The 17,851-nt window shown below is 41.0% G+C and overlaps 1 protein-coding gene across 2 annotated transcripts; it reads left to right on the plus strand.

The window, feature by feature from the left end:
* Positions 1-3,670: 3,670 nt before the first annotated feature.
* Positions 3,671-16,737, plus strand: LOC135502360 (titin-like). Of its 2 annotated transcripts, none has more exons than XM_064795146.1 (12): positions 3,671-4,052; positions 5,748-5,827; positions 6,928-7,254; positions 8,268-8,561; positions 9,059-9,361; positions 10,081-10,128; positions 10,319-10,366; positions 10,966-11,115; positions 11,724-11,745; positions 12,407-12,519; positions 12,799-13,013; positions 13,746-16,737. In XM_064795146.1, the coding sequence occupies exons 2-12, from the start codon at positions 5,752-5,754 to the stop codon at positions 13,914-13,916; spliced, it is 1,767 nt and encodes a 588-aa protein (XP_064651216.1). In that variant the 5' UTR covers positions 3,671-4,052; positions 5,748-5,751; the 3' UTR covers positions 13,917-16,737. The 2 variants fall into 2 exon arrangements, with proteins under 2 accessions (XP_064651216.1, XP_064651215.1); XM_064795145.1 differs by having other exon boundaries at positions 3,671-3,903.
* Positions 16,738-17,851: the final 1,114 nt, after the last annotated feature.

Raw genomic sequence — 17,851 nt, forward strand, 5'->3', positions numbered from 1 at the left:
AATTTGATCTCTCTAATGATCATGACACCTCTCTAGTAAGGACAGCACCTGTCGGTCCCGAGGGTGTCTTGAATAGAGATTCTACCGTATGAGATACTAATGCTGTTTATTTACAATGTTATTTGTTTTGCTTACACAGGAAACGTCGACTGGAAAAGAAATGGTCCAAAAAGTTTAATCGACCTGCAAATGACAGTCATGACGATGCTGCAAGAAATGAATTGACACCAATCAAGAAACGCCCTGATACATACGCCAACATTGACCCTGATTTATTTAATGACGCATCCTCTCACTCTAAACGCACAACGGATAAATATCCCGCACAGCCAATGGTTAAAAGGCCCCCCGTTTCAGTTCGTTTTGATGAGGATAAAAAAGAGCCCGCGTGCTCAGACGATATCTTGGACGTAGATTCATATGACTACGTAGACAATGAGTGGCAGAGTAATTCATCGGGCTCAGATTACAGCTCTGTTCCTGCTTGCCGGACAAGTCAGGCGACGTCGCCTCAGGTTGCCTCGGCACTGATACATGTTCATGTTCACCAGACGAATCAACCGGATGAGGACGGTCAACAGTCACTTTATGAGCATCTAAAGCCAGTGTCCAAAAATAATTATTTAGACTTCAGGGGGCTCAGTGCGGAAGAATTGAGACCACGAGTTTTATTTAAGGTATAACGTTCTTTCTCTGACTCTTCTTAGTGTAATAAAACCTTAGGAACGACCCCTCGATTCATGAGGCAAAAAAATGGCAAGCTGAAAGTGGGAACACATTTTTATGCTGTTTCATTAAAATATGCCGACGTAAAATAGTGGTTTATCCAGGCCGCTGTATTGGTAGCAACATAATATCATTGGCAAGAACATTGCACTCCATAATTCTCACCATTGTAACCATCGCGTGCCGAACATCCACTCGTTAGCAAAAATAATACGGGATCAAATTAGTATGGTTTTATCAAAATCGGGTGAATATATTCAACTGAAGACAAGACTCTATTTAAGAGCCAAGTGCCACCAAGAGAGCCGCGAGCAAAGAAAAAATATACACGAATCAATATAATTATTATTTTGGGAGTACGAGGCCCACAGGTACTTTATAAAGTTTTTTGTAACCGTTTATGACGTTGTATGACATCGTCGCCTGGATAGCGGCTTTTTATCGTGCTATCATTACGCTGCCTGAACAACACGGTGTACATTGTCTGCACTTCATACACTCTGTACAATCACACGTGTTTATCATTCGGGCCGTCAACAATGGATCCGGATGGGGATGTCAGCTTCGAGACGAAGATTAGCAACAAGTTTGAATGTTTACATTGTTTAACTCAAAGATGCACGTCTTAGAGTTTTTAATTCTATGCTGTGGCTCGGTGCAGTTGAGGGACAAAAACGTTTTCGGCATGCGCAAATGAACTATTCTGATATTCGGATACTTCCTGACGTAACCAGTGCGTCTTCCACCCGGATGCTGAATTTAGCCCGTCCCCGTTGGCTGCGAAAGCTCGTTACAGGGCGGCCCATAACTACTTCTTTGCCCTCTCTTGGGGACCAGATTTAGAAAAGGGAATTGATATCACTGAAAAATATCAAATGTATATATTCAGATGGCGGATAATTGAAGCAGTGAGAGTGTACATGTAGGACTGCCTCGCCGTGTAGATGGCGCAGTGATAGACAAGTACGTACGCCTATCTATCCTGTAGGTGCAAAATTCACGCCCGTGTTATGTAGCCCTATCGAAATTACGTATGAAATTTTCCCATCCTGTACAATTTTGAAAGGTGAAATCAAAACAATTCTTCCCAGTAACTTCTCATTCAAGTAACATTTAGATGTAAAACAGTGTCCCTATCGCATATCACACATTGGGAATGTGCAAGATCTGAAAACACCACGCGTAACAACGATACGGATACGCAATACGGGCATGAATTTTGAACTTGCCGAAAGTCCCTAATACTGGAAGGGAGACGAGTTGGGGTGATTAGCATTATCTATTGAACAGGTGGGTGTATGGCCAGGGGGGTGGAGCATGGTCTCCTGGCCTTCGGCATCAAATCAGGACGGATGCTGCATATCGCAAGAATCCGAACATAAATGAGAATGTGTGCCTGCGTGATGTTACACGTTGCTTCGAGTTCATTTCACCGGGATTGAAAGAAACTAAAAACGATAGATTACAACAAGCCTGTGGAGCTCTGACACTAACGTTCGATACGCTATTAGCGTTGTTCTCATCCCCGCGGTAGGCACAATGATGTTGTTTTCTTCGGAGGTTTACTACTCCACGTTCCACTTCTGAGTTTCCACTTATTCTGTGATGAAATAGATGTAGGCTCGTTTTATCGTTGTCTGCATGTGCTCTGTAGATTTTGGTAGATGATATCATCGTGGCAGAGCCAGCACAGCAGGATGCAAGATCTCGCACTCCCAGACCAGAAATTGATTGATTAAGATTACAAAACAGGTTTCTCTCAACGCCTTCCCCAGGAGTCAAAGGGAAAAACATCGTTGATGATTTCTTATCGCTGAACATTTCTTTAGTGCTGATAAGCCATAATTTTGACAAATATTATAGTTTTTACTTGTACTATTTTCAGCATAATTAGCACTCCGCACAACTTTTTATTACATGAGTTCCGTTTCTTTCAATATTTGAGTTAGCCAGTGTCCAAATAAGCATGCTTATTATGAATAAACATTCTGTGAATATGATATCATTCCTCATGATTCTATTAAATGGTCAACATGTGTTGTTGGCCATTTCCTCTAAAGAATTCATACCGAACTGGTGGTAGAGGGAAAGGGTCAAGCTGAAAAACAGGGCGAAACACAAGCGGCAGCGGAGGCTTTGGGTAAATGTCAGCTCAACCCCATACCCAAGTAGTTGTTGGTGACGCAACCAATACCGATTATACAGATTTTGCACCGATAGTGAAAATCATCAGCCTTTTGTGTTCAGTCCTGTGTCTGAATACCCCACTTTCACACGTTCCTAGGCCCTTGCTTGCTGAATTTGTAGGCCCTTGTTTTTGGCCTCACTTTGAGTTGTCAGAAAGATTCCAACGAAGACGTCGGAGGCCATTGGAGGCATGGGCTTTTCTGTCTTTGTTGTGGTGTACGTCTGTGGTGGCAGTTGCCCCCTGCCCCTCCCCCAACCGCTGTTAATATGGCCCTGCAACCTTAAAATAACTCACCGTTGCAGTTTCTGTAGTTGTGTAGATAAGAATATATGCACCCACTCAGAAAAAAAGGCTTTTGAGCTTTTCGACTAACAGAAATGTGCTCTCGTTGAATTTAGCGAAATGGAAAAAAAAGAAGCTGGGCCACATAAGAGGTCTTTGAGCATCGCAAATACCATTCTGCGTTTTTCATTGTGTCTAAACACACCCCCGGGTGCTTATTTGCGTTGGCCAGAACCTTCCTGGAGCACGCTTTGACGTCACTCCAATCACAAATAGAATTTCTCGCAGAGCAGAATTAAGACCAATGAAACCATAGGAACCCTACGTCGTTCGTAATTACTGATGGTCCATGAAAAAGAAATAGACCTCCATCCGCGTTGTACGTCATGATATGCAATGCATTGTCCTTCCATATATAGCATCAACCAAAGTTTCAATGACAGTTTAGAGACTGCGCCAAAAACTCTGAATGGTCTGGCATCCATAATGAAGCAATGACAGGTTCTGTCATCATTTGGCACGAGATCAATTGCAAAGTCGCTGATATTTGATGATCCTATCAAATATTTCCTATTTTTGGAGTAGGGTGTACATACCATGATTTGTGTCCTACCACGAGACCTACACACGGCGACATTAGTCGGCAGGGATTGGTGATCCACTCTGCAAGGCGGCTTTGCGACGTGATGATCATTTTCCATCCAGAGGTGAGTTTCCGTGTGAGTCATGTGTAAAATCCTTGTGTTTGAGATTGTAATCCACCACGAGACCTACATACGGCGAAATTAGTCGACAGGGATTGGTGATCCACTCTGCAAGGCGGCTTTCCGAGGTGATGATCATTTTCCATCCAGAGGTGGGTTTCCGTGTGAGACATGTGTAAAATCCTTGGGTTTGAAAATTTAATCGCGTAATCCGGAAATCCCGAGGGACATTTGACATTTTTGAAATCCCAGAATTCAATTCCAATTTTGGATTTTCGAGCGAAATGTGACCACACAACGTATCGATATCCTTCGGATCTAAGGCCTCTGAATCAAGAGTCGGTAAGGATTCTAGGTATAGAAGAGGGAGCAAAAATCCAAAGAGTTCTCTATTAAGGCAGATAAGCTACAGTTTCAAAGGAATTGCGGTGCGATGGTACCCTTCCCACAAACTATTCGATCGCCAACGATAGAGTGGTGAGCGCCCCGGGGAGCGCCCACAATAATGCATTTGTGTTAGTGGGTCGATTTCGCTTTGCATTGACATGTGGGGTAGAGTGATATCTTGGGCGATAGTGTCGGCATTCATACTTGGACTTGCAGTAAACAACCTTTTGCGATCCAAGGAAAATTTCCAACTTAAAATCATGGTCTGCACGAATAACTTGATCACACAGCAATTTTCCATACGCTACGGAAACAGTGCGCATCAAACAATAAAAAATTACTTCGTTTTAGGAAGAAATACTTCGGACAGATAAGTGAAATGCAACTAAATAAGACAACCTTTTTTTGAAACTCGGCTTGACTTTATAAAGGAGACTCGGCTTGACTGTATAAAGGGAACTTGGCTTGACTGTATAAATGGGACCCGCCTTGACTTTAAAAAGGCGACTCGGCTTAACTCTAAAAAGGAGACTCGGCTTGAGTGTATGGAGGAGACTCCATCATTCATATCACTAGCGGAGCATTGTCGTCCAGTTTCTCTCACTTTGAACCGCATTGAGGAAATCAGGGGGCTTCTCCAGCCCTGCGAATCGAGCATTTAGCCTTGATTTCCTCAGAATCAGGTTACATAAAAAACTTGAAATATGCCATTGGAACACATTTGATCTGTTATATTCGGCTATACTAATTGGTCTTTCATCATACATGCAGAAAAAAACTATCGGTTTTCCATTGTCTCCTGCCTTATTGCTATTCATCACATCGTTGGTCGATTATATAAATGCAAATAATTTTCTTTCTGCTCATTAATTTTGGTGACCTCGTTTAGCTTCTACATACTTTGGTCATTACCAGTTAAACATTACATCAGTGATGCATGGTTCATGAGTCACGACCCAAATATTTTGGAAGAGAACCACTCGGCGAACAGTTATTTCTTTTCTTCACATAATAGGTATTCTTCTTCCTCGTTATGGACACATATATGGGCGTATTCTGTACATTCGGAACATTTGATTTTCATGCAGGCCTACGCACTGTAAGTCAGGATGATTGCTATAATTAATGCCGGACTTGTGATTGAAAAAATATATATTTACGGATGTTCTAGTTACATGTAGTCCTCTTCAAAACATATGCGTAATTAATCATCGTTAGTTGCTTTACATATAATCAATTGGAATCAAAGGTCTTGATAGGAGGCCAAAGTACCATTATAGCCGATTTGACTTTTTTAAGTGGAGTTGTGCAAATCGCTGCAGTTTTGTAAATAGCATGATTGTTTTGATTTTTTTCCCGTGCCCATTCTTAAGGAACGCTATCTGAAGTGTGATAATGTGAGGTCAACTGGGCCTGTCACCAAGGTCGTTTAAAAGTGCTTCTTTCTTTGTTCTTTGCAGATTCATGATCGACATGTATAGCGACCGATTTCCCTTCCTCCTACTCAGCCTGGGACTCCTCCTGGCGCACATTTTACATGGTAAGTGATGCAGTCAACCCTCCTTCCTCCTACCCACCCTGGGATTTCTCCTGGTGGAACTTTTACAAAGTAAGTCATGCAGTCAACCTTCCTTTCTCCTACTCAGCCTGGGACCCCTCCTGGTGGAACTCTTACAAAGTAAGTCATGAAGTCAAACTTCCTCCCTCCTCCTCAGCCTGGGACCCCTCCTGGTGGAACTCTTACAAAGTAAGTCATGAAGTCAACCTTCCTTCCTCCTACTCAGCCTGGGACCCCTCCTGGTGGAACTCTTACAAATCTAAGTCATGAAGTCAACCTTCCTTCCTCCTACTCAGCCTGGGACCCCTCCTGGTGAAACTCTTACAAAGTAAGTCATGAAGTCAACCTTCCTTCCTCCTACTCAGCCTGTGATCCCTCCTGGTGGAACTCTTACAAAGTAAGTCATGAGGTCAACCACCGTTCCTCCTACTCGGCCTTGGACTCCTGTTTGTGCAACTCTTATACATCATGTGCATGGTAAGTTATGCGGCCGACTTGCTTTCCTCCGACAAAGCCTGGGACTCCTTCTTGTGAAACACTTACCTGGTAAGTCATGCAGTCAAACACCCTTCCTCATACTCGGCCTTGGACGTCTCCTTGGTGCAATACTTACCTGGTTAGTCATGCAGTCTACCTCTCTTCCTTAAAGCCTTGAGAATTAGCCCGCTACGTAAATGTGGATACCCAAATCAAATTTACAGGGGAATCTGCAGCTTCCCTGAAGGAAACAGCCAGCATTGTAAACATCGCATCTACAGATGCGATGTTTATAATCACATCACACAACAACATCACATGTATATGAAGTATAGCAACTTAGAGTTCGCCTGTATTAATAAGAAACACACTTCTATCATAAAATCGCCTAGTGGTCAGTACCAAAGCAGTGGAGTAGGACAAGCAACAGGAATTTCGAGTACAAGAAGGAAACATCAACTTGTCTCCCGTTAAGTTGAATTCTGAAACCTCAGATTTTGTCTTAGAGTTCTTCAAAGTGGGTATATGGATATTTATGTGTTATAGAGTATCGTACCACTCAATCTGTTTCTTGTGGATGTTGATTTGCTCAATTTTCTTTTCAGGTGCTCTTGGAATAACTGTAAAAAATAGCCTCAGTAATTCACGTCCACGCCTCGGCGAAACGATAACGTTTGAGTGTAACATTGGTATTGGGACCGCCAAGAGTGTTTCATGGTACAAGGACAAAAATGACACGCGAAAAACAGTTTATTTGACGCACAATTGTAGTGTTTTCGCAGACAAGTATAAATCAAGATTAAAACAAGTTCAGTGTGATACGCATAATTATAATTTTCAATTAAGTGATGTTCAAATTTCGGACCACGGGAAATGGCAGTGTGATGCAGATGGAGTAGAGGCCGAACCAAAGCTGAAATTAGATGTTTTAGGTAAGTTGCTTAAAATAGTCGATCAATCCATTCATAGAGGACTTCAGTGGTGGCAGCAAATCTGCTGGGTATTGCACTTTCATGGATTAGATTAAATTGGAAATTGAAACACACACACAGATCTTTCCTGGTTTTCAGAAGTGGCTGAAGGAGATAACAACTATTACCTGGGAAAGATTCTAAGCAATTGAAGTTCACCTTTTCGTGAAATAGCAGTTTTGGTGTTGATATGATGACACTAACTTTAAAAATATGTTCGCCTCTGTATGAATGACGCCTAATTCCCCCCCCCCCCCCCCCCCCCCCCGATTAAATTTGCTGAGTGAGCATGGGGCAGGGGGTTTACCAAGGGGAAACGAATCATTTTCATGGTCACAGAATTATAATTTATTAGCATAAGATTATCGGGTCATATGACAAAAAAAGTACTGATTGGCAGTCATTCCTTTACCATTGTGTTTTCTCTTCATATATTTGAGGTCCGTGGCGATTTGCCGATGAGAAGAGGCTTTCTCCAAATTGAGGCTTACTCCAAATTTATTACTACATGTAAACACCCATTAATAACAAGTATAATTGATAATAACCACATACATGGCCCGTAGCTTTCAAAGGGCCCGGAATGTTTGTATAATTAACAAAATGGGGACTTTGTTTTCCTAGTGACCATTATTGCTGGTCATTATACCGACTGTTTATCACTTTCAGCATTGATATCATCGCAAATTATGCTCAATCTTTGGTTGGCAAGACACAAACAGATTGAAATGCTGTATGTTCGTTTTCCTTGGTGTTTGAAGTGATATGACCTGAATGACAGTACAGACTCTGCGTGTGCCTGGTTAGACCACGAGTTAGTAAATGACTTCAAGGGTAAACGATGTTAAAGTAAAAGTCACCATATCTGAAAATAATAAAATACCTCATTTATAACCTCGTGCCTGAAAGCGGAACGAGCCTCTTGCTTAATTTACGTTGAATGGTATCTGACGAGTGACTGCATCTATTTGCAGTTCCACACAGCGTTCAAGTCAAAGTCAGCAAGCCGACTGTTACCGAACATGAATTTGTGCGTTTTGAGTGCCTCACCAGTGGGGGCAACCCCGAGTTTGTTACGCGGTACCAGTGGCTCTGGAAGAAAAGTAGCTCCACCGAGGAACAAGTCATCCAGGACACCGAAACCAGCACACAGAATGGAAAGTATTTGGAGTTCACGCGTATCCCATACGATGAGAGTGGGACATACTCTTGTAAGGCTTCGAATGATGGTGGAATGGGACAGGCGTCGACAGTCCTTAATGTACAATGTAAGTTTGTTTTGGCTTTCTTCATAAGATCTGACAAGGGATTTCACTGAATTTAAAATAGTGAATATTGGTTTGTGGCGAAAGCGAAGTGATTTATAGATATGTAACCGCCCCAATAAATTGTGAATCTCTTATTTTTGGCAGATTTTGGAGTTAACCTAGATTTGCGAAAATAAAATTTCATTGAAAAAAACTTCACAAAATTTCAAAAACGCTCAACAACAAAAACGTGAAACGTGAAATTTTGCCAGAGCTAAGAATAAGAGAAAAAAATGGAGAGAATATTTTCTTTATTTTTACCTTTTTTCGTCTCTTTTTCAATATGCTACAAGTGCCTACTTTTGTCAGAGCAGGTCACATATCAGCAATGCGAGACGTGTTGAAGACAATTATACATTTATCTAGACAGTGTGAATAAAGGCACCAACACTGTAGCACTCCTGCACTAATTACTTGTAAATAACACTAACCGTGCTCAACATTTCTTTCTCCCTCAGACTCTCCAAGGATAGACCCGGAAGCGAAAATGAAATATGATGTGGCGGGCGAAATTGGCAAGGAGGCAATGTTTGAACTGTTTATCGTCGCAAACCCAACTCCAACCAAAACTGATTACACCTGGTCCAAGGATGGCAATGTCCTATCGAGAACATCACCGGATTATGAAATAACTTCCGGGCCAACATCCAGCGAGTTGAAAATCAAGGACGTCAAATCCTTGGATTATACCAACTATTCCTGTTCGGTTAAAACGAGTGCATTCCAAGCCACGATTTTCAACTTCATGCTTAACAAAGCAGGTAAGCTCCTCTGACGGATTCCCAAAGCAGGTTTAAATTTCTACAATGTAGACGCCGTTATCCAGCAAATTTCACTCTAAAGTAGCTAGAATAGCCATAACTAATATCAATCAGGTTGAGCTAAAATATGTTGGCCAAACCCCGTCTCCGTCTCGGTTTTGGTCTATGTTTAAGCTCCATTCCTGTTCATCTACGTATGTTTCCAGGAGAATTTGCTTAGATGTATCTGATGCATCTGCTTGAATTCCCATTTCTGCCAGATTTCATTGAATTTGGATGTGTTTTCCATGTTGAGGAGTGAAAATGACACCCCCCCCCCCTCCCCTAGGTGCCCGATTCTTTAGAGAGGGATGGATCTGTCTGCAGCTGAAGTTTTAACCTGGAAGAATTATTTCTGATTCTACCTCGCTCTAGTCGATACTCTCCCAGTCGGGGGAGGGGGGGGGGGGTGTCACAGTTCTCAAAGAACATTATTTTGATATTCATTCGTCAAAGGGTTAATGAGGATTTTGTTAGTCACAAATTACATGTACTCTTATTTTACAGCATCCTACACAAGTGACTTAAGCAATAAATTATAATGAAAGACTCTGGTGTAACTGAATTATACTCAATGGGGGGGGGGGGGGGGCACCGTTCTCAAAAAAAATTATTGTGATAATCATTCGTCAAAGGGTTAATGAGGATTTTGTTAGTCACAACTTACTCTTATTTTACAGCGTCCTACACAAGTGACTTAAGCAATAGTGTATCAGTAAACACCAAAGGTGAGTAGTTGTTTTGTGTCCGCTTTTTGACAGGCTTTCAATAAATCATATTGAAAGACTCTGGTGTAACTGAATTATACTCAATGGGAGGGGGGGGGGGGGCACCGTTTTCAAAGAATATTATTTTGATATTCATTCGTCAAAGGGTTAATGAGGATTTTGTTAGTCACAACTTACTCTTATTTTACAGCGTCCAACACAAGTGACTTAAGCAATGGTGTATTAGTAAACACCAAAGGTGAGTAGTTGTTTTGTGTCCGCTTGTTGACAGGCTTTCAATAAATTATATTGAAAGACTTTGGTGTAACTAAACTGTGCTATGTGTGAGATCAAATCATTGATAGTATGGTTACATACCAGGACCAAGGATCTGTTGAAAGAACTTAACATGCCACAGACTCTAAAACCCTTTACTGCTGCAAGCTCAATATTTTGAGAGACAAGCGTGAAATATATACAGGCGGCGTGGCCAAATGTACTGTAATTTACAGAATGATGTGCGACATCGCGCTGAATCTTAAGATTGTCAACTGGTGCTAGACCAATTGACAACGAAAATTGGGAATTTATAATTGAAATCAAGAAGAATAAATGTACGCACTTTTGCGCAAACTTGTTTTAGGAATTACACAGATTAGCCAGAGTGCGATCAGGATTCCGAACAAGGCAGTAGCCAAATCGGCGGATGACCATGCAGGCGAAATCTCGTTTTCACATCAAGTCGCAATTCAGGGATCCTTGTCTCATAGACTGATCACTTATCCAGTATTATGGTCTATAGATGTGCCTAAACCTCTGTTGATACATCAATTCATGGAGACCAATTAAATTTTGCAGAAGCAACCCATAGCTCGAAAGAAACAAACAAAACTTTTAAAGTTGGCATCGGTTTCATCGCTGTAGGGGGCTCACTGGTGGTCATCAGCATTGTCATCGGCATCGTCATAATCGTTATCAAACACAAGAAGTCCAGTGGCAAAAAAAAGGGTAAGTCACAATTTTCATTTTTGAGCACAAAAGGCCCTTCCCCAGATACGTCTGTACCACCTAGGGTCGGGAAAACGAACCATCTATTGAATTTCAGGCCGATCCGATATCCTATACAGGGTGGTCCAGAAAAATGACGATATTGGTATCATTCTTCTTCTAGAAAGATTCCCCATCCACTGGTCTCAATTGGATTTCGCATTCTGCAAAACAGGTCATCCGACGGGCTTCAATGTTCTGTCACATGTATAATGGGGTTGGATGCCCTATGGATGCCCTATTGACTTTGGCCCGATCTGAAATTCAAGATGGCTATCTGGCTGCCACAGCAGTGGTCTTCCGCCATATATCAAAGTCATACCCGCGATGCACTGGCATAATGGAAAAGCTGCAATATCCAATGACAGAAACGGATGACGTATCGCTCCACACCTAGACCAAGCAACCATGAATTACCAGTCATTTTGCGATGCTATACCTTAGGCTTGGAGGAGGGAGCAACGGGGACTTGCTGTGCTCTGTTTTTCATATGAATTCGTCATTTCAAATCGCTATGCAAATGTCTTATTTCGGCTCCTATACTCTAATGCATTCCTCCCTTTCTTCAGGTGATGATCAGGAATCGCAAGAGTAAGTACGGTTAAAATATCACAGTGAGTCTACAAAGACAAAACGTGTTAAATTGCATCCTGGCATAACCAGTGGTTTTCAATATACTCCGCCTGTCGACCAGGATGGATAAATTGATGAATAAGTCCAGCATTTCTGCATTCAACCCAAATCCCTCCATCTGACATATGTGACTGTAACATCGAGCAAAATGTTCCGTAGCAAATTATCTTTCTTGTGACTGCTGGCATTTATTTCTCAAGGGGGTCTAGTAGAAAATGATGAGTGGCTTGTTTTTGATTGATCATCTAGATGCTAAAATTTATCATGATTGGTGTGATTTTCTGAGGAGAAAAGATAAAAAAGTTACGGGCCCCCCTCGGCCTTCTGTGCGCACAGGCTTTAGTAAGCCATACATTCCAGTTTGTATACGGTTGTGTGTTATGATAGGCGCATGAATTTTGTCATAATTTCTACTATTTGTATCAATCACCTTGCTACAAGAAATTAGCGTCTTCTATGTCAGAATTGTAAGGACCATTCATCGTCCCGGCTGATCATTCACTTGATATAGTACTGACTTGCCTCTGCATACGTACCGTATCCTATTCTTATCCTGGTGACTAAGGCGTTCTTCCGAATGCATGTTTTTAGCATATTTTGTTTTTAATTGTTTCCGTAGCAATGTGGTAACTGGCCAGTCAGCCCTATTAGGAGGTCAAGTCAATCATGCGATGCGTCTCCCCCTTCCACGTTCAGAATGCGACCCTAATGAAAATCGCAATCGTGCAAAATGTAAGTTCTGCCACTGGATGAGTTAGATATACACCTTGCTCGCCACTGCCATGACTCTGAGAGGAATTCATAGAAATTAGACATTGCTGGCATTACCTAATGGTGTGCATCGGGCTAAATTTCAATCAATGGGAAATTGGGAAAAAAATGTCAAAATGAAAATTTGAAATTGATCCGCAATCGAACTTGAAAAATATGTATTTTTTTTCTTGAGACGTGTAAAAATTTGGTAATTGTCTATCATTTTTCTTCCCTAACCAGTAAAAATTAATTTTCCAGCAAAACTCCGAACGCCTGATGTCGTGTCGGACACGAATCAGTACGTCGAGAGTGCTCTCCACGTGCCCGTCGGCAAGAACGGGAGTCAGAAGGAAGTTCGCCCGACATTGCTCAGGCCGACACAGCCAGCTAGTCCTGCTAAGGAACATCTATACGAGAATGTGAAAAGGAAGATCCAGCCACAGCAAAAGAGTGGCAGTGGAGGTGTACCTAAGGTGAGTTGACCATCAAGTGACCCGCAATGCCCTGAAAATATGAAACACAGTAACTCAATTTTTGGAGCCAAATATATACATGTATATACGCACATTTGTTTATTGTCACCTATTGAATAGTCGGCCTTTCACAGGCCTATGAGACAGTACAGAATATTACTCGATAAAACTTCGTTTCTCACACGATAAATTATTACAACATATTTTGCAACACGTCTACAAGAGTTCTTGAGCATAGTTTTATGTATGATGACCTCCTACAGCTCAGTATCCCCTTTAGCACCTAGCACTAACAATATAAATGCCTCATATCCGTACATTTTGGAAGATAGCCCAATGCAAACATCCTGGCACCAGTTGTTATAAATACTCAGCCTCTCGGTATTTCAGTCATATGAGTAAAAAGCCTGATCTCAGGATGAATGTAACTCCTGACGGTTGTTATTTAGGCGGATTACGAAAATCGTATTTTGAAATTGTATGAAATTGCAATTTAGGCGAGACCTTTATCAAACGTTTTGACAACCCTCGAACAGTAATTTTAATTCTATATATTTTCAGTGAAAACACGAACAACATAAAATCAACAGGCACCCAAATATATGTCCTGGTTTATGGTAATACCAATAGATCGTATAGTATTGTCGCACATCTAGCAAGGTGCTTAAGTCCAGTCTAAGATTCAAGATGTGTGCAACAACAGTTACTGAGGTCTCAATCTGTTTTTTTCAGCAAATTGGAGTGGACGGCACAGTGTACGCGAAACTTTCGTTCCAACCTGCTAAACACGACCATCCAGTAGGGCGGACTGAAGAGCAATCACCATACTCAACTGTCGATTTCAGCCGAAAGGCGCCGCCTTTGGAAGAGGAAGAAGAAGTACTTGTGCAGTACATTACTTAGTTACAAAATTAGTCTTTGTGCATCTTAATCTCCTGGTGACACATCATACACACGAACTAATCATTGAAGATTTCCTGTACATGTGTATCTGGCCCATTGAAATAGGCTCGGATGCAGCTGTACATCGAACCTATATGCAATCAAACAATCAGGAATGTACTTGTTTCAAATCTGTTTCTGCATGTAATTGGATTTTGTTTGCTTAGATGTACAGTGCTTATAGAATATGCGCTGATTATATTTTCGGTTATATATCACGGCAAAGCTCATTTAAAGGGACCACCTGGGCGAGGGGTAACCTGGTCAGAATAATACGCCTTCTTGCCATTATGCGTCGCCACTTGTAGTAGCAGACTGATGCTGATCTCTAAATATTATTTTCGTCTGTGTAGCAAGGCATTTTTGAACATGGCTTGTGGATTTCAGGCAGGCCTTGGCTTACACCCTGTTCTAGTGCATTGTTTACTGCAGTTCAATGAATTTTTAATCGCCTTTGAACATTCGGTTTTCTTTTTTGTTCATTTGAGTTTTATGTACATAAATGTATCACTCAGTGCTTTTACATATTTGTTAATAGGTTACATGTGCATACATGTTGATCATGTTATAATTATATAATCATGTATATGTAACTAGACACAAGAAGTTTGCACTAGATTTGGCCAAAGGAAAAGGTTTGTAAAATGATGAGTTAGGTTCGGAAATGACTATTTTGGACACTTTTGAGAACAAAATGGTTTCAAGATTGAAATTCCAGGGGTATTGCCTCCGTAGCCTCCAACGCGCATTGTCTGGAACCTGAGCAATGTCAATACATTGAGGTTCAAGATCAAATTATATGCTTGGAAGGAACTTGAGAGTCAGAATGCATTGACTTTATGTGAAAAGACCATTTTATGAATTACGTTTTGCATTTCAAATTGAACCGGATTGTCAAACATTATAAGAAAAAACAACTCAGAAAATTCAGATACGGCTTTGGTCTCGTTTTGGAGACAAACGCCTGCGCTTCATGTGACGGCAACAACTCTGGCTCGGTGACTGTTTAAAGCTTAGAAATCATTCAATTTACATTCAATATACATGAACAAGCATCAGTCTATGTACATGTACATGTATATCATTGTAAAATTTCGGTAGTTTCATGGATGGTTTCATGGGCATGGTTTTTATGATTTTGGAATGTTCCAAGGTTAGAACCAACTCCGAGATACAGGTTTTTGATACTCCTATTATACCTCTTATATAAAAATTTGAGATATCGAGACGCGGAGTATATTGAACACAACTGGTGCCAGGATGACGACGTGCCGGTTGTTCACTCATCTAAAAATCTAAATCTAATCTAAATCTTTCCAGTCTAGTGACTTTCTGTTAAGTTTATTCAAGATGTGAAGGCCTCGTTTATTAAGGGTTTTGTTCATGTTCGTTATAATTGTATGTATTTTGTACCTTGTGATGTTGGTAATTATGTAATGGATATTTTTGTGTTACACGAAAATCAATCGATGCAAACGAAATAGAAAAAAAGGCACCAATGTAAAATATTACCCGGTGATTTTTTACTTGTGTGTATGGAAAATATGACATCTTAGATAGTTGCATTATTTTATTTTTCGTTTCATAAGTGTGCCTGTCAGTTGAGTTTTAATTAAGGGGCAACTTATTGATGTTATTGAGTAGTATCATTTTAGATATTTTGTTGTAGACATTTTGTTACTTGTTACACGGGTTTTAAAAACTCTGGAATTTTTTTTATTTTGTGTCAGTCCGAACGATTCCAAAGACAGTATTGGTAAGATATTATCCCTATGGTTTGTTAGGTCGTGATTTCAAGATTTCGATACTGTCATTGTAATTTGAGAGGAAGATCAATATGATAAACATAGCTCTTCTAAGCCAGTTTTTCATTAATTAATCAGGCACTTCAATTGATGGGGACCAGTACCTTTGTTAAAAAATGCATATTATGAAAGAACATTTTACCATTCTTGTAATAGTTACGAAGATTCTAGAAATCAGGTTATTTGAGCTACATGTCGATTATATCAGAAAGGCACATATGGTATGTGCACTTCGACATTGTAATCTGGGTAGTGTTACTTTATCATTCTACATGTACCTCAAAAAAGCACTGGTGTGAAAAAAAGACTGGCACATCTACACATCACTGTATATAATGTACAGTTTGTAAGGGTTGAAGTGAGCCCCTTCTGGTTGCTCCTTGAAACCCCTGATTGATTTCTGTGGAGACCAGGGTAATAATACAGTATCCAAAAAACGCACTGAACAGGGAAACATGGAAAAGCGCTATCTAAGAACTCAATATTATTATCATTATTAATATTAAATGCACACGTTTACTGTAGTAATCAGATCCTGCCGAGCTGGCTTTAAAATCAGGTTGGGCGTTTTTTCAGAAAAAAAAAGGAACGATCGGCCCAACAACATCCATTCTGAGATTGATTCCCACTTAAAGAAATCCAGTCGTGGCACAAGTCTTTATTAAGACTAGCTGAACGTGGTTAAAATAACAAAATTTGTAATTAATTCTTATGCAGCTCATTGGCTACATACTTGAGGGAAACTCGAAACTGCAAACATTCATCAATGGAAGCCTTAGGTTTTAACCGGGCCGTTCAAAAATCCCAATTTCTATAGCGTTTCGCTATAGGTTTCCTGTAACAGCTGAGTGCAACGTCGGTGATATGTTGTTAGGAAGATTATATTTTATGAAGATTTCGATTTTTGCGGATCTGTTTCCGAAATAAAACATTGATTGTATTTTAACACTGGTTAACCGCATGCAATAAACATGTGTAGGCAATTTACATTTGTCTTCGTTTTGTCCTTTAGTTGATATATGTGCTGTTACTTACTAGCTTGGACAACTTGCATATGGGATATATGTGGCGAGAAGGATAAAACCCCTGCTTGCCACTAAATGGCTTCACTGGGCAGTTATCGTGGATTGACGAATCTGTGGAGTTTGCAATTGGCGAACTCATAAGCGGGCGAAAAACAGTAATAGGCAGTTTTCGCCAAACCCCAGGAACGTCAACGAGAACATAAGCGTGCCGAATAGTGGGACAGGCGGTCGCGTTGGCGTTTCGGCAACTTTGTACATCCCCTGAAACGCCAAAGTGACCGATTATCCCATTGTTTCGCCTCCTCATGATGTCGAACAATGGGGAACATGTTCACGTTGGCGTTTCGGGATATCTTCCAAAGCTCCCAACTATACAGTGCCTTCTTTGGGTCCAATAAAAGGCATTATACGGCGCCACCAGTTGATTATCATACCACACATACTGTGTTAACTGTTTGCGAGGGGGAAAAACCACTTGCGGCGCAACCAACATTGGTGTATGACTGCGCCGAAACAAAGGATGCACTGTAGGTATTGTACTGTATTCCAACGGGAGAAAAACAGTGCCGATGTAGCCTAGCCACTTTGTGTGCGCCCATATAAGAGAACATTCATGTATTCCTGATGGGAAAAGACAATTTACCTATAAAACACATGGCTCGCTGTCCTTTTAGAACGCTCTGCTGTCAGTAACAACCTTTGCAGGCCTTATCTTGGAGTAACCAGGCTGGTAACTCTACATACTGAACTTCCAGCGCTATTTCCTCCCCAGCCTCCGCTCTTGGCGCGCGTTGGCTGGAAGCTGAGTAATAGCAATACATTGAGGGTCAAGATGGAGAGTCTGAGGCCTTATCAATGTTTCAACTAAATGATGATTTATTTTTGGGGGGGAGGGGGGTCACAATTACGCCAGCAAAATCATTTTTCTTTGTGTATACTTTTATTCTGAAAAGTCGTCGGACTTTTGTCGGGGGTCATAGGCCTTCCCATATTTGAATCTACCACCTTCTCACTTTCCTGGGGCCTTGCTGGCTGAATTTTTAGGCCATTGTGCTTGGCTTCGGCT

This window comes from Lineus longissimus, chromosome 18 (assembly GCF_910592395.1).
Source record: "Lineus longissimus chromosome 18, tnLinLong1.2, whole genome shotgun sequence".
Lineage (NCBI taxonomy): Eukaryota > Metazoa > Nemertea > Pilidiophora > Heteronemertea > Lineidae > Lineus > Lineus longissimus.